The sequence below is a fragment of the Manis pentadactyla genome, chromosome 2, assembly GCF_030020395.1.
Source record: "Manis pentadactyla isolate mManPen7 chromosome 2, mManPen7.hap1, whole genome shotgun sequence".
Taxonomy (NCBI): Eukaryota; Metazoa; Chordata; class Mammalia; order Pholidota; family Manidae; genus Manis; species Manis pentadactyla.
In genome coordinates, this window is record NC_080020.1 from 174,626,806 (window position 1) to 174,650,527 (window position 23,722).

Consider the following 23,722-nt stretch of genomic DNA (forward strand, 5'->3'; position numbering starts at 1 on the left):
TGGCACAGTAAATATTTAACAAAGAGGATAGAATGTCCCTTTGCCTGTTTGTGTAGACATATTGCTCATAGAAAGTAGTGTTGTCCCAGCATAAGTTTTTTTTTTTATTCCACAAGACTAGACATGTAGATGCCATTGATGTTTGGAGGCATGGGGCTCCAATAATTGAATGCAACATTCAGGGTGTCTGTGTGCATGGTATAGGTTGTCACCTTTTATGAAAAAAAAGAAATCCATGGGAAAAGTCTTTCCTCTAGCTTTCTCTTTTCCAAGAGCAAGGATTACATGATTCTGACTTATTTGATCGCTGGTACATATTTGTAGCCTATAGCAGCTAAAATTTGGCTTTGAGCTTTGTTAGTAATGCATTTAACCATTTTTACAGACAAAAATAAAAAGCCTCACTGATTTGCCCACATTAAGAGGCAATACTGTGTGTTTTTCCTATATCCAGACAAGTGTCCAGACACATGGGGAACTCAGAGTTGTCACTTGTTTTTTTATTCTAATTTTTAAACATTTATTCAAAGCCCACGTGGTTTTAGCATTTGTATGATGACAGTTTTTAGCATGTGTTTGAAGGAAGGGTGTTGGAACAGTGTTGTGCAGTAAAAGTGGATCATACTAAATTATGATGTTTGAGAAAAGATTTTTGCATATAAAGCTCAGTGAGAAGAGTATATATAATATGTTTACATGTGTCTGTACATATGTATGTATATGAAATACCTGTCTATTTAGAATAGAAAAATATCTGTAAGGGAATATACCAAAAAGTAAACAGCAGTTATCTCCAGGTGATGGGATCATGAATGACTTTTATTTTTCTCTCTTTGCATTGTATTATCTGATTTTTTATAAGTCACATATGTTAGTTTTGTAATTAACGATAATTAAAAAATATATAGACAATATTGAAAACATAGTTAAAAGCAAAAGATTAAAAAAAACAATTATTTCCAGCATAGCATGAGGAAAAGTGAGTTATTTCCTGGTAAATTCCAGTGCTAGGGTTAATGATTGGATTTAGGGAATTGGCAATGGCTTTTGGAGCATTTGACCAATAGTGCCTTTCTCCAAGTTTACCATATAATGTGATATAATATTCAAATCAAATATGAATTTAGAAAATAAAGCACCCAGTGAATTGAAGAAGAGATTACCAGAGCTTGGAGAATATTTCTTTGTCTTGATTTAGCATTAAGTAAAAATTGAGTATGTTCTGTGATCATTTAGCCTTTCTTCCATAGCTGTTCTGTAAGAGAATGATAAGAAACTTACTGTGGAGAATTTTGTATAATAATATAAAAGCTAGTGTTAAGGTTAAATTTCAGATGGAACTTAACATAGAAAATACTAAAGAAACCCTTGTTAGGCTCCTAAGTCTTTGTTGACTTACACTAAAATATTTTAGATGCACAAAAATCTGAAAACTTCAAACACCTTTGATAAATAATGCTAATAAATAGGTATTACATTGTCTGAATTTGAATAAAATTTCTCTAACTTTAGGGCTTATTGAATGGATTGAGAAGTCCAGTTGTTGAGTGATATATGTTTTGCTGCCATAATCAGAGCAAGCCTTGAAAGTCAGAATACACTTTATCCCTTTTCCACTCTGTGCCTTCTGGCTTGAAAATACAATCCTGAGTTGATAAATACATTGGTTGTCCAACCTGGTACTGCATGGATTCTCCTTTTTAAGAGTGCTAGATGTGGGGTGAAGGGTCAAGGGGGACTTTTGGTGGCAGCACAGTTCACCCTGTGTTGGAGCATACTAAAATCACAGTGCTATACAGGAGCACAGATAGGAAGAGGCTATATTATTATGGTTTTCATTCACTTTAAGAAGTTCAGAGAGTTAAACACAGGGAACTGTGTGGTAGGAGATTGTTCAGTCATACTTCATGTGAACTTCTTAGGCCAGTTGCTTGATAGAAACTGGAATTAATTTGTGGATTGCCTTAGAAACAGTTTTGGATGTGGGCACATCATCCTGCTATGAATTGCTGCTTCCATAAAGATATTAGATCCATAGCCAGATGAATGGTTCCACAAACCAAGCCTGGAACAAGGTACTGGTCCAGAAAGAGCCTGTTATTCAACATAGAGCAACTGGGAAAATGAAACAATACAAGACAAAATATGGGGACTGAAAAAACACACTGAATAAAATGGGACAAGTAATATTATCCTAAGATTCAGAGGAAACATGATTTTAAAAATGATTTTTTACAGAAACCTAAAGGAGATTTTAGAACATTGTTTGGGGTGAGGAAAGTATAACCTCTGAAACAGGAGAAAAAAAAATCTTAAAAGAATAGAGATAGAAAACACAGGATGAGATGAATAGGAATAATTATAAAAAAATGATAATTGTAATAGCAGATGAAGTATAAACATAAAAATGTAGCCTTAAAAGAAAATGTCAATATTTCATTCATACTTTTAGTCATTTATTCAAGCAAATGTATGTTGAATGCTGTTTATGTACCAGACATTTTTCTAGAGGCTGAGAACACAATAAACAAGACTAACAAAAAACTTGTTTTCATGGATTTTTCATCCTAATGAGATGAGACAGACAATAAACAGCATAATGTCAGATGGAGATTTGTGCTATGCAAAGAATTAAAAGAGTGTTATATATTAAGTAAGACACTGCATTTTAAATTGAGTAGTAGAAAGGTTTTCTCTTAGGTGACATTAAAAGTTATATTTTAATTAAAAGAAAGAGCCAGACATTTCCTAATTGTTGATGTCACTTGAGGTTTTTGTGCTAGGTCCTTTGTTCTTTTGTTCTACAGATATTCTTTAGAACACCTTGTTTTCTCGTAGGGCTTTGATTACTGTCTCTCTCTAATGATTCAGAAAACTGCTATCTTTTAGCCTAGCTCTTTCTCCTCTGCTGTTGATCCCATTATGCCTGCTTCTAATGGTTAGCACTTGGAAGTCACAAACTAAACATGTCTGATACAAAGGTCATTATCATCAGTCTCCCCAAATACAGTCAATTCTTGTTATTCATGGTAGTTATGTTTTATAAAGTCACTATAAACACTGCATTAATGAATACTGAACCATTGCTCCTAGGGGAAATACAGGGTTAGGTTCCTGTGAGCTTCTGGTCACAACATTTTCATCAACCACTCAATTCATAACTTTGTTTTATGTGTGTTTCTCTTTGAAGACACCTAATTTAATATATATTGCTGAATCATTAGCATTGAGTTCATGACCAACAGCACTATAACTCAAGTCTGAACACGTTTTCTCAGTAAGGCATATCTTGTTTTCTTGAGCTTAGGGACACTAGACAATACTTCAGTATTAGTTTTGGGTCCATGTTAAATAGCAAAATCACCAAAAGAAGTGCACAAATTCAAGACATGTAGGTAGCCACTAGGTGCATGCAAAGGTGCTTGACATCACTAATCATCAGGGAAATGGAAAGTAGAACTACAGTGAGATACCATTTCACACTGGTTAGGATGGCTGTCATCAAAAAGACAAGAGATAACAAGTGTTAGCAAGGATGTGGAGAAGGGGGAAGGAACTCTTGTGTTTGTGGGAATGTAAATTGGTGTATCCACTATAGAAAGGTTCCTCAAAAAATTCATAGTAGAACTATCATATGATCTAGCAATTCTCCTTCTGGGCATTTATCCAAAGGAAACAAAAATGTTAATTTGAAACAATAGATGCACCCCCATGTTCATTGTAGCATTATTTTCAATAGCCCAGACAGAGAAACAACCTGTGTCCATCAATGGATGAATGGATAAAGAAAACATGCAAAGGAATATTATTTGGCCATAAAAAAGACGAAATCTCGCCATTTGTGACAACATGGGTAGAACTTGAGGGCATTATGCTAAGTGAAATATCATATTATCTCGTTTATATGTGGAATCTAAACAAACAAACAAAAATATCATTTGATCTCATTTATATATCAAATCTAAACAAACAAACAAAAGACAACCAAACTCATGGAAACAGAAGTCAGATTGGTGGTTGCCAGAAGTGGCGGGTAGGCAGTGAATAGTTGGGGAATTGGAGGAAGGTGGTAAAAAATTACAGATTTCCTGTAATAAAAAAAAATAAGTCTGGGAATATAATGTATAGCATGATGAGTATTGTTAAGAATAGTGTATTATATATTCTAAGAGTTTAGAATATGTGTGTAATGGGTGGGAGGGTTGTAGGAGGAAACCTCCAGAAAAATATGACATTTATACTCACACTTAAAGAATGAGTCAGAAAAATAAGCCAGGTAAAGAGAAAGGGCATCTTACTACACCGATGGACAGTGACTGCAATGGGGTATGGGGTGGGGGGGAAGTCTATAATATGGGTGAATATAGTAACCACATTGTTTTTCATGTGAAACCTTCATAATAGTGTATATCAATAATACCTCAATAAAAAAATGGTACCCACAAGGTAAGAAAAAAAGAGAGAGAAAGGGAAGAAATGTTCTTTGTAGCAACACAGAAGTTCAAAGAAAAAACACATCACACATCTCATGAATTCAAAGTTCATGGCTGGAACTTCATAGTGTAAAGGAGAGGGATGACAAGAGATGAGGCTGGAGGGCTTTATAAATGATGTTAAGATATTTGAACTTCAACTCTAAAGACAACTAAGTTTTAGACATTTGGAAGTTGTAATGAATAGAATGAAGAAAGGGAAAATGAGATACAAAAAGATCAGTCTAACTCTGATATATATGTAGGAGGTACAAGATGATGATTGATGGGATATGGGTGGCAAAGGACAGGAAGGAAAGAAGGCTGGTGTGAGGTTTCTTGCCTGGATAACTGGTTTGATGGTGGTGTCATTTAATGAGGGCAAACATAAGAGAAGGAATATACAATTGATTATTATTCATGGACTCTTTATGTGCAAATCTGCCTACTTGCCAAAATTTATTTGTAACCACAAAATCAGCACTTGTGGTTCACAGTCATTCACAGATGTGTGCACAGTGGTGAAAATTTTGAGTTGCCCCATGCACAGGCTCCCAGCTAAGGTTGAACAAAGAAACATTCTGCCTTCTTAATTTCAGACCTCATACTGAAAACAATTATCCTTTCCACAGTCTGTCTAATGACCTGATTTCTGCATATTTGTGCTTTTTTTCTTGAGATATAACTGATATGTCATATTAGTTTCAGGTGTACAATGTAATGATTCAATATTTATGCATATTGCAAAATGATTACCACAGTAAACCTAGTTAACATCCATCACCACATGTAGTATTAATTTTTTTCTTGTGATAACTTTTAAAATCTACTCTCTTAGAAACTTCTTAGAATATATAGAATATGTGTGTAATGTGTGAATCTTAGAATTTTAGAATCTTAGAATATATAGAATATGTGTAACAATGTGGTTACTATATTCACCCGTATTATAGACTTCCCCCCGACCCCATACCCCATTGCAGTCACTGTCCATCAGTGTAGTAAGATGCCCTTTCTCTTTACCTGGCTTATTTTTCTGACTCATTCTTTAAGTGTGAGTTTCTTTTTCTTTTGAATATTAGTGATTAAATGAGCTAGAAGCTGAAGTGGCAAACCTTTCTAATTCATCTGTTGATTTATTTGTGAAAAGACAAGCACCTCATCAGTTTGTCAACTGGATTGGTCAGACATCTACTTCTCAAATGCCACCTGTAAGCACTGAGTTGACAAAATTGGCAGAGGAAATAGAATAATCAGAGGTGAATTTATTTAGCAGCCATTAGGGAAAATCTAACTCATTTTTGAAAATGAGGAAACCAGACCTCTTAGATAAATTGGTCTTTTCTTATGTTTTTATTTAATTGAATGAATATTCAAAAGGCAAACTGTATGTAGTTTAGAATTAAGTAGAAGTTCATGATTTGGTTTTTATATAGAATTTCATTGTTTATATTTTCTATCATTTACATCAGATAGTTAAATTAGTATACTATGGTCTAATTAGAGAGAAGGCTTTCCCTAAATTCTGAACTAAGTGTATCTTGGCTCCAAAGCATGTTGAATATGTAACACCACACTAGAATAATAAAGGCCCTTTTGAGCTGTTAACCTTAAAATGAAAGCCCTTTAGTGTATACAGCATGTAATTGACATTTAATAATACTGCTATGCTGTGAAATGGTGACAAGTGGGGAATAACTTTAACAAACCAACAGGCAGTTTCCACTTCTTATTTCTTAAATAGAATCATTTGATACCTCATTAACTTATGAACCAAGAGGGCCTTGAAATAGCTGTCTTACTGTTTGATTGCATTTTATAGTCACAAAAACTCAGGTGTGTACGGTTATAATCACTTCAGCATTTTAAAACCTTTGTTTTTAAGCTACACCAGGGGTCAGCAAACTATGATCCGTGGGCCAGATCCAGCCTGCTGCCTGCTTCTGTATGACCTGTGCACTAAAAATGGCTTGTACATTTTTATATAGTTGGTAAGAAATCAAAAGCAGAATATTGCATAACAAGTGAAAATTACATGACATTCTAATTTCAGTCTCCACAAATAAGTTTTTATTGGAACACAGCCGTACTCATTTATGTATTGTCTGTGCCTGCTTTTGCATTATGTTGGCAGAGTTGTGTAGCTGCTATAGAGATTGTATGGCTCACCATGCCTAAAAATATTTACTATCCTGCCCTTTACAGAAAACATTTGCCAACTCCTGTGCTACACTATTGAGTTTGGGTGATTTAGTACCTAAAATCAACTTTCTCAGTTTAGGGATCTAGCATAAAGGTCACGTTGAAAAAAATTCTTCAGGCTTTTGGAAGGTGAAGGAAACTGAACTGGGTTCTGCATGAGTTTATCCTTTCTCACAGGGGCAGGGCTTTCACTTTCATTCCTATTTCATCTTATTTATTTTTAAAAATAAGCACTTGCATAGTGGTTATAGTTTATTAGACACTGTTCTAAAAGCTTTATAACTCTTCTAAATCTTCATAACAATAATATGAGATTGGCATCTCTACAAATGAACTGATCACAGCACATCTCTTAGTGACTATTAAATAGTTAAATAGTGGAAGTTAGTGATGGGGAAGTTATATAAGTAGTTACAAGAGTTGAGCAGCTAGCAAGGGGCAGAGCCGTGATGTGAATGAAATCATGTGGTTCCAAAATCAGTGGTTTAACCACTGTGCAGTGCTGTCTCTCCATTTCTCCTCTTACTTCTTCAGCAAAGTTTGGGTTTAGAGTAGAATTTAATAATAGGGAGACACTGTATTTTAAAAGTGTTGAGCTTATATTAGTTTCTTGGGTTTGTAACAAAGTACCACAAACTGGGTGGATTAAGATAACAAAAATTTATTCTGTCACAGTTTTAGAAGCTAGAAATCCAAAATCAAGGTGCCAGCAGGCCCTCTTCTCTCTGAAACTCTGCAACACTGGGTAGAATCCTTCTGTGCCTCTTCTTAGCTTCTGGTGGGGGCCTGCCCTCCTTGGTGGTCTTGGCTTGCAGCCCCACCTCTCCTGTTTCTGCCTTTGCTGTCTGTGTGTTCTTCCTGGTTCTCTATCACAGTGTCTGTTCTCCTCTTCTTTAAAGGACACCAGTTATATTGGTTTAAGGGCCACACTATTCTACTGTGGCTGTATCTTAATTTAACTAATTATATATGCTGTGACCATATTGCTAAATAAGGTCACACTTTGAAGCCCTGGGAAGGACGTGAATTTTGAGAGGACACTATGTAACCCAGTTACAAAGCTTATGAGCCTGTTGTTGTTCTCTAGAGCTAGCACCTTTCTCGTTAGGCCTAGAAACTCTAAATGAGAAGTGAAAATTGTATATTAAGAATTTCCAGGGCTTTGTGTCTTCTGTTGTGGTGTTAATCCTTTGTTAGATTATATGCTATCTGGGAAGGCTGATATATAGTTCTCATCTCCTACCTTTTGACCTTTTGCCCGTGATTCATTTGAGACTGGTTTTCATTCTGGCCTTCTGAAATGTTTTGTGAGTTTTTTAAAGAACATTTTATCAAATGTTATAAGCTGTGAGAATGTTGGTTTGTCTTTATTCTTGTGAATTTGTGATAGTTGATTCAGAAACCAGCTTTGTATGGGTGGTTGAATTCTGGTTGTTTCCTTTTAAGAATCCTTTGTATCCATGCCTATGGGATTTGTAAGGTTCAATTAAGTGATCATAGTTATTTTTATTTTTTCTGTGATTTTTATCATTGTTAAAATATTGGATTTTGAGAAGTGTGGAGTTGCTTCAATTCTAGACCTGGGAGCTTCTCTTTTTCCTATGAAATACTAGAGTTATTAGTAAATTGTGTCAACCATTTCCTTTCATTTATTTTACAGGGTGCTCGGGAAACATTTGAGAACTATTACCGAAAACAGAGGCGAAAACAGGCCCGTTTGGTACTCCAGCCTCCATCTAACATGGTAGGATCATCAACTCACTTCTCTCATTTTTTCACTTTTCTTTGCTGGCATCTTTGAATTATTTTGCATGTGTACTTCTGTTTTTTTAAGGTGTGATTTACAGTAAGAAAATAGCAATGAATATGTATTGATTATTAGGTTTCAGGCACTGTTCTACGTGCTAGATATGTATTGTCTCATTTCATCCTTATTGTAACCCAATAAGGTAGGTATTATTATATATTTACCTTTTAGTCTTGGGAACTGAGTCTCACTAAATTAAGTAACTGATTTTAACTTTGTCTTCATGTCTTAAAATAGAAATGGTAACTTTTTCCCTCTTTGCTTTGTTGCAGCATGAAACTTTAGATGGTTACAGGAAGTATTTTAATCAAATTGTAGGGTAAGTATATATCTGTGTGTGTGCCCTCTCTATATATATTTAAATTTATATACTTTGAATACATAGATTAGTGAGACTTGGAAAAACAAATCAAATTTTTCTTGGGAAGCTCTTTTTAAAAATTCTTAAGACAAGATTTATTTTTGACTGGTGATTTCAAAGGAATGTCCTACTAGTTTCAACATTGTATTGTTGGAAAATATATTGTGGATAAAGGGAGAAAGGCATTGAATTTTAATCTTATTAGATTTGATGTTTGTTTCTCTATTCTTGGTAAGAGGGAACCAAATAATCAGCAGAAGCTGGCAGTCTTTCTAAAAGGGCCATATAGTACAGTATTTTAGGCTCAGTTAGCCATATGATTTCTGTCACAACTGTTCAGCTCTGACGTTGCAGTGTGAATGCAGCTAAGACACTACGTAGATGAGTGAGCTTGACTGTGTTCCAATAAAACAGTATTTATAAAAAGCAGTGGGCAACATTCATCCCATGGGCTATGTAGTTTGCCACCCTCATCTAGAGTATATATACTAGTATGGATTTGTAGTTACCAAAAAAATATCCCAAATGTAGGCAACTTACTTTAATTGCAAAATAATGACATGTGGTTTAAAGAAAGGGAAGTTGGATTGTTTCTTGAAATTCTTTTTTTTTCAGATTTAGATTGTTTCGATGTAATTGATAATTTTGATTAAAATATAGCATTAACATTCTCTAAAGAATTATTTTAATGAGTATGAACAGTCAGGCAAGACAGCTGACAATGCATTTTAAATGCATAATAATAAAAAAACAGGATTATGCTAAAGAGTAAGTTTGCATTTTGTTACTTTTGTAAAGATACCTTTCCAACACCTTGATGAGAACATCTGTATCAGGGGATTTCTGTGTGTGATATTTTGTGTGTTGGCTTCTTAAAATGTGTATTTTATCTTTCTTCATCTCTTTGAAGTCTTGTCAATTTTTAAAAATGTATTAATGGCCTGATATTTTTAATACAATGAAATTAGTCTCTTTTACCTATAAATACATTTTCTGCCTTTTTATTATGCTAAATGACATGATTAACATTCAGTGGAAAAGTTTCTGTAGAGGAGTTAACATTCAATGTCCCATTTCTATAGAGGTGGTTAAGAAAAAGAAAGATATCATAATCAGGGGCAAAACTCTAAGTCCAAAAATTCTGATTTCACTTATAATAGCAAATAGCTTTCTTTAGGAAAAAAAATTACTGTTACTTCGAATTTGATGGTAGCTCTCAATGTTTGTCTTATTCTGGAAATAGTAAAATTGTAATTTCTGACAGTTGTGCTTTCTTTTTTCCTCAATCTTAGCTTTTTTGTTGTGGAGGATCACATTTTGCACACAACCCAGGGCTTAGTCAATAGAGCCTACATTGATGAACTGTGGGAAATGGCACTGTCAAAAACCATTGCAGCCCTCCGTACCCACTCGGTAGGTAAGATGCTCAGGAGATGTTTTTCTTAGAGCTGGTTATATATACTATTTAGTGTTCTATGGCTTTAAGATAATCTTTATCATTTGGATCACCTATTTGGAGCTACAACTCCTTCAAAGTTAATGGAAGTAGCTACTTCAGGTGGACATGTTCTTTAACACTGAGTCCACTTTTGTGGATGCTCTCTGTAGTAAAAAAACAGCAGATAATATTTATGGATGCTGTCTATGTGTCAGGCATTGTTTATTTTATTTTATTTTTATTTTGGTATCATTAATAGCAACATTGTGGTTACTAGATTCCCCCCATTATAAAGTCCCCACCACACACTCCATTACAGTCACTGTCCATCAGCGTAGTTAAGATGCTGTAGAGTCACTACTTGTCTTCTCTGTGCTATACTGCCTTCCCCATGCCCCCCCCACTACATTATGTGTGCTAATCGTAATTCCCCTTATTCCCCTTCTCCTTCCCTTCCCACTGCCACCCCCCCAGTCCCTTTCCCTATGGCAGCTGTTAGTCCATTCTTGGGTTCTGTGAGGCTGCTGCTGTTTTGTTCCTTCAGTTTTTGCTTTGTTCTTATGCTCCACAGATGAGTGAAATCATTTGGTACCTATCTTTCTCCACCTAGCTTTTTTCACTGACCATAATACCCTCTAGCTCCATCCATGTTGTTGCAAATGGTAGGATTTGTTTTCTTCTTATGGCTGAATAATATCCATTGTGTATATGTACCACATCTTCTTTATCCATTCATCTACTGATAGACACTTAGGTTGCTTCCATTTCTTGACTATTGTAAATAGTGCTGCGATAAACATAGGGGTGCATATGTCTTTTTCAAACTGGGCTGCTGCATTCTTTGGGTAAATTCCTAGGAGTAGAATTCCTGGGTCAAATGGTATTTCTATGTTTAGTTTTTTGAGGAACCTCCATACTGCTTTCCACAATGGTTGAACTAGTTTACATTCCCACCAGCAATGTAGGAGGGTTCCTCTTTCTCCGCATCCTTACCAACATTTATTGTTCCTATTCTGTTCCATGTTGGCCATCCTAACTGGTGTGAGGTGATATCTCATTGTTGTTTTAATTTGCATTTCCCTTATAATTAGTGATGTGAAGCATCTTTCCATGTGCCTGTTGGACATCTGAATTTCTTCTTTGGAGAATTGTCTGTTCATATCCTCTACCCATTGTTTCATAGGGTTATTTGCTTTTTGGGTGTTGAGGCATATGAGTTCTTTATGTGTCAGGCATTGTTATGTGTAATTCATATGTATTTCATCCTTACTGCAAACCTATAAGATCGGTATTATTATTATATTTACCAGATAGTCCAGGAAACTGAACCTCAGAGAAGTTAAGTAACTGGCCTAATGATTACACAATAAGTGGTAGAGCTTTGACTCAAACCCAGACAGTGTCACACCAGAGCCCATGTCCTTACCACCACTCCATGTTGCCTTTTGTAATGGCATTTAATTCTGATTTGGAGTTCATGTTTTTTTTTCTTAGTTTTCTAGAAAACTGTTTACAACATATCATTGAGTTGTCTCATTATGAGTTCCCATGATCTATTGATAAATTTTATCATAGCATGAATTTTTGATGATAATCCAGTTTATGTCAGGTAGAGAATTTTAACTGAATTAATCACTAATTCATTCAGAATTTCTTGAGCACTAATTATGTGTTAGTGATGGGAATATAACAGTTACACAAGACAGATAAAGTCTTTTCACTCAGAGAGTTAATATTTTAATTAGGGGAGATTACCAATAAACAAATAAATGAGATTAGCAGACAATTATAATACAAAGCAAACAATTAAAGCAAAATGATAAATGAGGATAAGAGGGTGCCTGTCTTTGGTTGACCAGAAGTGGCGTTCTGAAATTTGAATATCAAGGAGTCACTATTTATGCAAAGATCAGTTGAAAGAGCATTCTAAGTATAAGGAACAGTAGTGCAAGGGCTTTGAGGTCTGAAAAGTCTGATGTGCTTGAGGAATAATAGTGAGGAGTTAAGAATAGAAGATAATGGAGTTGGAGGGAAAAAAGATGGCAGCATGAGAAGTGAGGCAGGAACCACCTCCCAAAACCACATGTAACATGAAAATACAGCAAATAAAACTAATCCTGAAAGAGCAAATGAAGAATGCAATAGACTTTCCACATCTGGAGAAAAGAGAAGGCCTCACAGAAAAGGGTAAAATAGCAAAATCGCCATCTAGTGGGACCAAGTATTCCCTTCACCCCAGCTCATAGGTGGGATGAAGAGAAATGGAGCTGGAAGGGAGTAGAAGCACAGGAGTGCTAAATAACCAGCCCTGGAGGTCTGCTCTGGGAGCACATAACCACATTATTTGGTGCTCTGGAGATTAGAGGGGTTGGAAAGAAAAGACAGGTGGAATACTCGGAGAGACTGAGATTCTAGCTGCTGTGGAGAACAGATATCCACAACTGGCTGCTCTGAGACAAAAGAAAGGCACTTTGAAAGACTTCCCAACAGTGAGAGGGGTGCTAAAGGGGCAAAGATTACACAGAGCTTGCTGCTCAGGAGAAAGGACAGGTAGAAAAAATCATCCTGGCACACTCGGCCCAGCAGGTTGGGAACTTTCAGGAGCTTTATGCACTCCATCCCCTGGCTGGCAATGCAGCCCTGAGACACCCCACTGTGAAACACAGCCTGCTGCTCTTTCCTCCCGGCAGACACTTGTCTGCACAACTGCTGCCCCAGCCATTGTGCCAGGCCAGCTGGAGAGCTGCCGTGCCTAGGCAGCTACAGGGGCATAATGCAGAGGCTCCTCCCTGCACAGTTGGCCCACTGGACTTGGCAGTAGAGGCAGGTAGTACAGCCGGGAAGCAGGAAAGAGCTCTTTCCATTTAGCAACTTATGGCATTGTGACCCACTGCCATTGCACCAGGTGCTGAGCAGCTCCAGAGAGTAGAGCTTCTGGGCACTAGAGGGCACCACCTATACAAAGGTATTATTCCATAGGAATCATTAGAAATATGAAATGGCAAAAAATTTTGTATAAATGAGAATCCCACAAACACCAGAAAAAGGGCTAAGTGAAACTGAAATCACCAGTCTTCTTGGTAAAGATATAACAATAAAAATTATAAACATACTCAAGGAGCTACAGAAAAATATTCAAGATCTCAGGAGGACTTCCAGAAAGAGATAGAAACTTTGAAAAATATGGTATCTGAAATGAAACATACAATGGAGGGATTTAAAAACAGATTAGATGAGGTAGAGGAGACAGTAAATGAAATGGAAATTAGAGAACAGGAAAACAAAGAAGATGAGGCACAGAGAGAAAACAGGATCTCTAGGATTGAAAGAATATTAAGAGAACTGTGTGACCAATCCATACCGATATTTGCATTATGGGGGTACTAGAAGAAGAGAGAGAAAAAGGAATAGAAAGTCTCTATGAGGAAATAATTGCTGAAAACTTCTACTATCTGGGGAAGCAAATAGTTTCTCAGATCATGGAAGTGCACTAGGGAACTTCCCAACATTAGTGACGCTGGGAAGACAACACCAAGACATATAATAAGATCGAAGACAAGGAGAATATATTATCCAGAGAACAAAAAATGATCACATATACAGCAAAGCCCATCAGGCTATCAGCAGATTTCTCAGCAGAAACATTACAGGCCAGAAGGGAGTGGCATGATATATTTAATGCAATGAAACATAGGGGCTTCCAACCAAGAATACTCTACCTGGCAAGATTATCATTTAAATTTGGAGCAGGGATTAAACAATTTCCAGATAAGCAAAAGTTGAGGGAATTTACCACCCACAAACCATCTCTACAGTGTATTTAAAATGGACTGCTATAGGTGGCCCCTAAGACTGAATAGCTACCACCAGAGAAAATAAAACTAGAGTAAAAGAAGTAGACCAATTAATTACTAAGCAAATGTAAAATTAAATCAGCTACCCACAAAGTCAGTCAAGGAATACAGAAAGAATACAGAATATGACACCTAATAAGAGTGGGGGAGGAAGAGAAAGAAGAGAAGTAGTAAGTCTAGGTGATTGGTTAATATAAGAGTTTGAAACTGAAGAGAATATATCACTGAATGTGTTGCAAATATTTTTCTTCTTTTATTTTTGTTCATGATTTCCTTTTTTGGTATCCAGAAGTTTCAAATGTTCATGTATCTATATATTTACCTTATTTAAAAATTTTCCTTATTGCTTGTATGTGTTTGGAGTTGAGCTGAGATTTTCACCATTTTACTCTTTTGTCATAGTAAAGTCTAATAAATTTGAAAATATTTTTTAAAATTCCTGCTTGTTGTGAGATTAAAAAGCCATCTCTTACCTATTTTATGCTTGATCTTTACACATTTATGTATTTACTACCACTTATTTATTTTCACTTAGAGTAAAATTAAGGATCTCATTTAATTTTTTATTATTTGCAGTACTATATCCATTGTCCTAGGATCTAACATCTTCCTTTCCCCATTTTATGGTATATTTTTATATGTAAATATTTACTATACAAAAATAGCATCTTGAGGAGGAGCCAAGATGGTGGTGTGAGTAGGACAGTGGAAATCTCCTCCCAAAAACATATATATTTTTGAAAATACAACAAATACAACTATTCCTAAAAGAGAGACCAGAAGATACAGGACAACAGCCAGGCTACATCTACACCTGCGAGAACCCAGCACCTCACGAAGGGGGTAAGATACAAGCTGCAGTCTGGCGGGACCCAAGCGACAACCCTACCTCAGCTCCCTGGCAGGAGGAGAGGAGTCAGAGCGGGGAGAGAGAGGGAGCCCAGGACTGCTAAATACCCAGTCATAGTCATCTGCACTGGGAGCGCAGACATACAGTGCGTGGTGTGCTGGATATTAGGGAAATGGAACAGTAAAACATGCCAGCAAGTTCCCAGAGCTGGTGCCCCAGGGACAAAAGAAAAACGAGTGCTTTTTGAAAGTCTTAAAGGGACAGGAGCCTCATGGCTGAATGGAAGCATCCTGGCACACTCAGCCCAGCAGCTGGGAATCTTGGGTAACTCCGGGTACACTAATGCCCTGGGTGGCAGGGCAGCTCTGAGGCCCCTCATGGTGATAAACAGCCTCCTACCCGTTCCCCCTCTGGCATGGCCCCGCCATAGCAGAGCAGCAGCCTGAAAGCAGCCACGCCCACAGCAACCACACGGAGCTTCTCCACAGTGGTGTGGGAAAGAATCACAGACCCCATCTGAGTGCAACTGCCCAGCACAAGCTGCTAGAGGTCGCCGTTCTCCCAGGAAAGGAACGCCAGAAGCAAGTGGAAAGGAACTTGGTTCTCCCAGCCGACACTCACGCTAACTGCCCATGACTACCTCTGTAGCCATGAAAAGGCAGAAGAATTTGATTCGGACCAGAATAACCCAGACATCCTCCCCCTGAGAGGGAACCTGGGGAGATAGATTTAACCAATCTTCCTGAAAAAGAATTCAAAATAAAAGTCATAACCATGCTGATGGACTTGCAGAGAAATATGCAAGAGCTAAGGAGGGAGAATACAGAAGTAAAACAATCTCTGGAAGGACTTAAAAGCAGGATGGACAAGATGCAAGAGGCCACTGATGGAATAGAAATCAGAGAACAGGAACGCAGAGAAGCTAACGCAGAGAGAGATAAAAGGGTCTCCAGGAATGAAAGAATATTAAGAGAACTGTGTGACCAATCAAAACAGAACAATATCCACATTTTAGGGGTACCAGAAGAAGAAGAGAGAGAAAAATGGATAGATAGAAAGTGTGTTTGAAGAAATAATTGCTGAAAACTTCCCCAAACTGGGGGAGGATATGGCCTTTCAGACCACAGAAGCACACAGAACTCCCAACACAAGGGACCCAAGGAGGACAACACCAAGACACATAATAATTAAAATGGCAAAGATCAAAGACAAGGACAGAGTATTAAAGGCAACCAGAGAGAGAAAAAAGGTCACCTACAAAGGAAAACCCATCAGGTTATCATCAGACTTCTCAACAGAAACCTTACAGGCCAGAAGAGAATGGCATGATATATTTAATGCAATGAAACAGAAGGGCCTTGAAACAAGAATACTGTATCCAGCATGGTTATCATTTAAATATGAAGGAGGGATTAAACAATTCCCAGACAAGCAAAAGTTGAGGGAATTTGCCTCCCACAAACCACCTCTACAGGGTATTTTAGAGGGACTGCTCTAGATGGAAGCACTCCTAAGGCTAAACAGATGTCACCAGAGAAAACAAAATCACAGCAAAGAAAGCAGAACAATAAAATACTAACTAAAGGCAAAAAATAAAATCAACTACCCACAAAAGCAGTCAAAGGAAACACAAAAGAGCATACACACACACACACACACACACACACACACATAGACACACACACAAAAAACACCTAACATACAAAGAATGGAGGAGGAGGAATAAGAAGGGAGAGAAATAATCATCAGACTGGTTTATAATAGCTCAATAAGTGAGTTAAGTTAGACAGTAAGATATTAAAGAAGCTAACCTTGAACCTTTGGCAACCACAAATCTAAAGCCTGCAATGGCAATAAGTACATATCTTTCAATAATCACCCTAAATGTAAATGGACTGAATGCACCAATCAAAAGACACAGAGTAATAGAATGGATAAAAAAGCAAGACCCATCTATATGCCACTTACAAGAGACTTACCTCAAACCCAAATACATGCACAGACTAAAAGTCAAGGGATGGAAAAAGATATTTCATGCAAACAACAAGGAGAAAAAAGCAGGTGTTGCAGTACTAGTATCATACAAAATAGACTTCAAAACAAAGAAAGTCACAAGAGATAAAGAAGGACATTATATAATGACAAAGGGGTCAGTCCAACAAGAGGATATAACCATTATAAATATATATGCACCCAATATAGGAGCACCAACATATGTGAAAAAAATACTAACAGAATTAAAGGAGAAAATAGAATGCAATGCATTTATTTGAGGAGACGTCAACACACCACTCACCCCAAAGGACAGATCCACCAGACAGAAATAAGTAAGGACACAGAGGCACTGAGCAACACACTAGAACAGATGGACCAAACAGACATCCATAGAACTCTACATCCAAAAGCAACAGGATACACATTCTTCTCAAGTGCACATGGAACATTCTCCAGAATAGACCACATAGTAGGCCACAAAAAGAGCCTCAGTAAATTCAAAAAGATTGAAATTCTACCAACCAACTTCTCACACCACAAAGGTATAAAACTAGAAATAAATTGTACAAAGAAAGCAAAAAGGCTTACAAACACATGGAGGCTTAACAACATGCTCCTAAATAATCAATGTATCAATGACCAAATTAAAATAGAGATCAAGCAATATATGGAAACAAATGACAAGAACAACACAAAGCCCCAACTTCTGTGGGTGCAGCATAAGCATTTTTAAGAGGAAAGTATATAGCAATCCAGGCATATTTAAAGAAGGAAGAACAATCCCAAGTAAATAGTCTAAAGACACAATTATCGAAATTGGAAAAAGAAGAACAAATGAGGCCTAAAGCCAGCAGAAGGAGGGACATAATAAAGATTAGAGAAGAAATAAATAAAATTGAGAATAAAACAATAGAAAAAAATCAATGAAACCCAGAGCTGGATCTTTGAGAAAATAAACAAAATAGATAAGCCCCTAGCCAGACTTACTAAGAGAAAAAGAGAGTCAACACACATCAACAGAATCAGAAACGAGAAAGGCAACATCACTATGGACCCCACAAAAATACAAAGAATGATTAGAGACTACTATGAAAACCTATATGCTAACAAGCTGGAAAACCTAGAAGAAATGGACAACTTTATAGAAAAATACAACCTTCCAAGACTGACCAAGGAAGAAACAGAAAATCTAAACAGGCCAATTACCAGCAACGAAATTGAAGCGGTAATCAAAAAACTACCCAAGAACAAAACCCCCAGGCCAGATAGATTTACCTCGGAATTTTATCAGACATACAGAGAAGACATAACACCCATTCTCCTTAAAGTTTTCCAAAAAATAGAAGACGAGGGAATACTCCCAAACTCATTCTATGAAGCCAACATCACCCTAATACCAAAACAAGGCAAAGTCCCCACCAAAAAAGAAAACTACAGACCAATATCCCTGATGAACATAGATGCAAAAACACTCAACAAAATATTAGCAAACCAAATTCAAAAATACATCAAGAGGATCATACACCATGATCAAGTGGGATTCATCTCTGGTATGCAAGGATGGTACAACATTTGAAAACATATCAACATCATCCAAAACATAAACAAAAAGAAGGACAAAAATCACATGATCATCTCCATAGATGCTGAAAAAGCATTCGACAAAATTCAACATCCATTCATGATAACAACTCTCAACAAAATGGGTGTAGAGGGCAAGTACCTCAACATAATAAAGGCCATATATGAAAAACCCACTGCAAACATCATACTGAACAGCGAGAAGCTGAAAGCATTTCCTCTAAGATTGGGAACTAGACAGGGATGCCCAGTCTCCCCACCGTTGTTCAACGTAGTACTGGAGGTCCTAGCCACAGCAATTAGACAAAACAAAGAAATACAAGGAATCCAGATTGGTAAAGAAGTCAAACTGTCACTATTTGCAGATGACATGATATTGTACATAAAAAACCCTAAAGACTCCACTCCAAAACTACTAGAACTGATACCGGAATACAGAAAAGTTGCAGGATACAAAATTAATACACAGAAATCTGAGGCTTTCCTATACACTTACAATGAACTAATAGAAAGAGAAACCAGGAAAACAGTTCCATTTACAATTGCATCAAAAAGAATAAAATACCTCGGAATAAACCTAACCAAGGAAGTCAAAGGCCTATAACCGGAAAACTACAAGACATTCTTAAGAGAAATGAAAGAGGACACTAATAAATGGAAACTCATCCCATGCTCTGGCTAGGAAGAATTAATATTGTCAAAATGGCCATCCCGTCCAAAGCAATCTACAGATTTAATGCAATCCATATCAAATTACCAACAGCATTCTTCAACGAACTGGAACAAATAGTTCTAAAATTCGTATGGAACCACCAAAGACCCTGAATAGCCAAAGCAATCCTGAGAAGGAAAAGTGGGAGGTATCTCGCTCCCCAACTTCCAGCTCTACTACAAAGCCACAGTAATCAAGACAATTTGGTACTGACACAAGAACAAAGCCACAGACCAGTGGAATAGGATTGAGTCTCCAGACATTAACGCAAACATATATGGTCAATTAATATATGATAAAGGAGCCATGGACATACAGTGGGGAAATGACAGCCTCTTCAACAGCTGGTGTTGGCAAAACTGGACAGCTACATGTAAGAGAATTAAAGTGGATCGTTGTCTAACCCCATACACAAAAGTAAATTCAAAATGGATCAAAGACCTGAATGTAAGTCATGAAACCATAAAATTCTTAGAAAAACTCATAGGCAAAAATATCTTGGACATAAACATGAGCAACTTCTTCATGAACATATCTTCCCGGGCAAGGGAAACAAAAGCAAAAATGAACAAGTGGGACTATATCAAGTTGAAAAGCTTCTGTACAGAAAAGACACCATCAATAGAACAAAAAGGCGTCCTTCAGTATGGGAGAATATATTCATAAATAACAGATCTGATAAAGGGTTGACACCCAAAATATATGAAGAGCTCACACACCTCAACAAACAAAAAGCAAACAATCCAATTAAAAAATGGGGAGAGGAGCTGAACAGACAGTTCTCCAAAGAAGAAATTCAGATGGCCAACAGACACATGAAAATATGCTCCACATTGCTAGTCATCAGAGAAATGCAAATTAAAACCACAATGAGATATCAACTCATACCCATAAGAATTGCCACCATCAAAAAGACAAACAACAACAAATATTGGTGAGAATGTGGAGAAAGGGGAACCCTCCTACACTGCTGGTGGGAATGTAAACTAGTTCAACCATTGTGGAAAGCAGTATGGAGGTTCCTCAAAAAGCACAAAATAGAAATACCATTTGACCCAGGAATCCCACTCCTAGCAATTTACCCTAAGAATGCAGCAGCCCAGTTTGAAAAAGACAGATGCACACCTACGTTTATTGCAGCACTATTTACAATAGCCAAGAAATGGAAGCAACCTGTGTCCATCAGTAGATGAATGGATAAAGAAGATGTGGTACATATACACAATGGAATATTATTCAGCCATAAGAAGAAAACAAATCCTACCATTTGCAACAACATGGATGGAGCTAGAGGGTATTATGCTCAGTGAAATAAGCCAGGCAGAGAAAGACAAGTACCAAATGATTTCAGTCATATGTGAAATATAAGAACAAAGGAAAGACTGAAGGAACAAAACAGCAGCAGAATCACAGAACCCAAGAAAGGAATAACAGTTACTAAAGGGAAAGGGACTTGGGAGGATGGGTTGGAAGGGAGGGAGAAGCTGGGGGAAGTAGAAAGAGGCATTACGATTAGCATGTATAATGTTTGAGGAGTCACAGGGAGGTCTATGCAACACAGAGAAGACAAGTAGTGGTTTTACAGCATCTTACTATGCTGATGGACAGTGACTAATGGGGTATGTCAGGGGGACTTGGTGATGGGGGGAGTCTAGTAAACATAATGTTCCTCATATAATTGTACATTAATGAAACCAAAAGAAAATAGCATCTTTATTATGATAGTTAGAAAGTATTGATTATTAATTTTAACAAGTTTTGTCCATAATCCTTACCATGATTATTATTAATTTTCTTACATCCAAATTTTAAAAGCCCTTTTTTCTTATATGAGTGATGATATAATATAAGACATGTTTTAAGTAGAAACATGGCATATTTTTCATTTGATGTCTAAGAAATCTGTTAATTTTTATATATGTTTGCCTAATACTCCATTGTAGAAATATTCCATTAACAATCCATTTAATATGCCTTTCAATCTTTTTTTAGCTATTATAAACATTGTATTGTATATTCTTATAAAAATATCCTTGCACCAATGATTATATCTAGCATAATTCTGAGATGTGGAATAGAGTGTACATTTGTGAGGTTCTGGATGCATATTGCTAATTTGCTCTATGAAAATACTGAGTGATTTAGCACTTTGAGTACTGTCTTTTTTTAAAATTTTCAATATTTTGAATTTTTTAGTTTTTGAAATTGAAGTATACTGGATATACTATAGTATTTTGGTTCTAAGTATACAACATCGTGATACATTATCTACATTATTAAATCCTCACCCCAACTAATGTAGTTACTGTCAACATAGAAAGATGTTGTAGAACTATTCACTGTATTCTGTATGCCATACTTTCATCCACATGGCTGATTTATATTATGATAGAGATTTTGTGCCTCTTTATTCCTTTGACCTATTTCATCCACCTACTCTCAACCCCTCCCCCATGGTAACCACCAGTCACTTCTCAGTGTCTATGAGTCCACTGCTATATTTTATTCATTTTGTTTTATTTTGTTTTGTCTTGTTTTAAGATTCCACATATACGTGAAGTCATATGGTATTTGTCTTTCTCTGCCTGGCTTATTTCACTTATCACAATACCCTCTAAGTTCATCTATGTTGTTGCAAATTACAGGATTTCTTCTTTTTTTTATGACTGAATCATATTCCATTGTGTATATATACTAAATCTTCTTTATCCATTTATCTATTGATGGACACTTTTGTTGCTTCCATATCTTATTGTAAATAATGTGGCAATAAATATGAGGGATGCATATATTTTTTGAATCAAGTATTTTGTTTTCTTGGATAAATTGGTAGAAGTGGACTTACTGGTTCATGTGGTATTTCTATTTTTACATTTTTGAGGCTCCTCTAAAATGCTTCCACAGTTGGTAGACCAATTTACATTCTGACCAACAGTGTCAAAAGGTTCCTTTTTCTCCACATCCTCACCAACACTTGTTATTTCTTGTCTTTTGGATAGGGTCCATCCTAACTGGTGTGAGGTGATATCTTATTGTGGTTTTGATTTGCATTTCCTTCATGATTCGTGAAATGGAGCATCTTTTCATGTGCCTGTTGTCCATCAGTATTTATTCTTTGGAAAAGTGTCTATTGAAGTCCTCTCTGCATTTTTTAATTGGGTTATTTGTGGTTTTGGTGGTGAGTTGTCTATGTTCTTCATATATTTTGGATATTAATCCCTTATTGGATAAATATTTATGAATACATTTGAACATACTGGAGGTTGCCTTTTTGTTTTGTTGATGGTGTCAGAAGCTTTTTAGTTTGATGTACTTCCATTTGTTCATTTTTGGCTTTGTTCTCCTTGCCTGGGGAGATGTGTTTGAAAAAAATTACTCATGATTATTGAAGAGATTTTTGCCTATGTTTTCTTCTAAGAGTTTTATCGTTTCATGTCATATATTTAGTTCTTTAATTCATTTTGAGTTTACTTTTGTGTATAGTTTTAGACAATAATCCCATTTCATTCTCTTGTATGAAGCTGTCCAGTTTTCCCATTACCAGTTATTGAAGAGATTGTTTTTTCCCCATTGTATATCATGGCTTCTTTGTCATATATTAATTGACCATACATGCATGGGTTTACAGCTGGGTTCTCTATTCTGTTTCCTTGATCTATGGGTCTGTTTTAGTTCCAGTACCACACTGTTTTGATTACTGTGGGTTTGTAGTATAGCTTAAAGTTAGGGACCATGATTCCCCAGCTTTGCTTTTCTTACTGAAGATTTTGAGCACTATCTTTTAGAATGCCTATTTCCTTATTCCTTTTATACCACAGAAGGTTATGTTTAAAAAACCAAAAAAGTAATTCCCAATTTAATATGTCAGAAATTATATCTTAATTTGATATAATTAGTTAATTCTGATTTATTCAATTCTTTGATTATACACTGATTTTGAAAATTTCTGCATATGTTTTTTAGTTATTTGAATGTTTTCTTAGGATTTTCTATTCATTTGTGTTGCCTTTATTTTAGATTTTAGTAGTTTAAAAATATTTTATTGTTCATTAATAAAACATGGATGTTATCCTTTAATCTGAATTTTAATTTCTAGTCTAATATATAGGTTGTACATATTTTTTCTTAATTTCAGAGTCTCTAATGTTTGCTTTTCATTTTCATAGCTTTACAGAACTTTAAAATTTTTCATTTAAATTTTTTGATGTTTAACTTTATAAGTAATTTCTTATTCCAAGGAATAAGTAATTATTTGCCTATATTTAATTTTTATCTTTCTGAAGTTACTTTTTACACATAAATCACAAACATGAAAAGTTTATTTTAGTATAGGGTGTGATGTCTTTAATGATTTTTAAAATGACTCATCATTCCAATAACATAAATGTGATAATCTGTTGTTTTATTCAGCTCGGGTTGCCTTAATGAAATACTATAGACTGGGCAACTT

General features: G+C 36.1%; 1 protein-coding gene across 5 annotated transcripts in view; it reads left to right on the forward strand.

The window, feature by feature from the left end:
- EXOC6B (exocyst complex component 6B) overlaps window positions 1-23,722 on the forward strand; it is a 649,953-nt gene that overhangs the window by 296,314 nt on the left and 329,917 nt on the right. For all 5 annotated transcript variants that reach the window (XM_036908371.2, XM_057497096.1, XM_057497097.1 and 2 more), the window contains 3 exons: window positions 8,335-8,418; window positions 8,754-8,800; window positions 10,135-10,255. In XM_036908371.2, coding sequence (XP_036764266.2) covers window positions 8,335-8,418; window positions 8,754-8,800; window positions 10,135-10,255 — 252 coding nt within the window. The remainder of the gene's footprint in view (window positions 1-8,334; window positions 8,419-8,753; window positions 8,801-10,134; window positions 10,256-23,722) is intronic.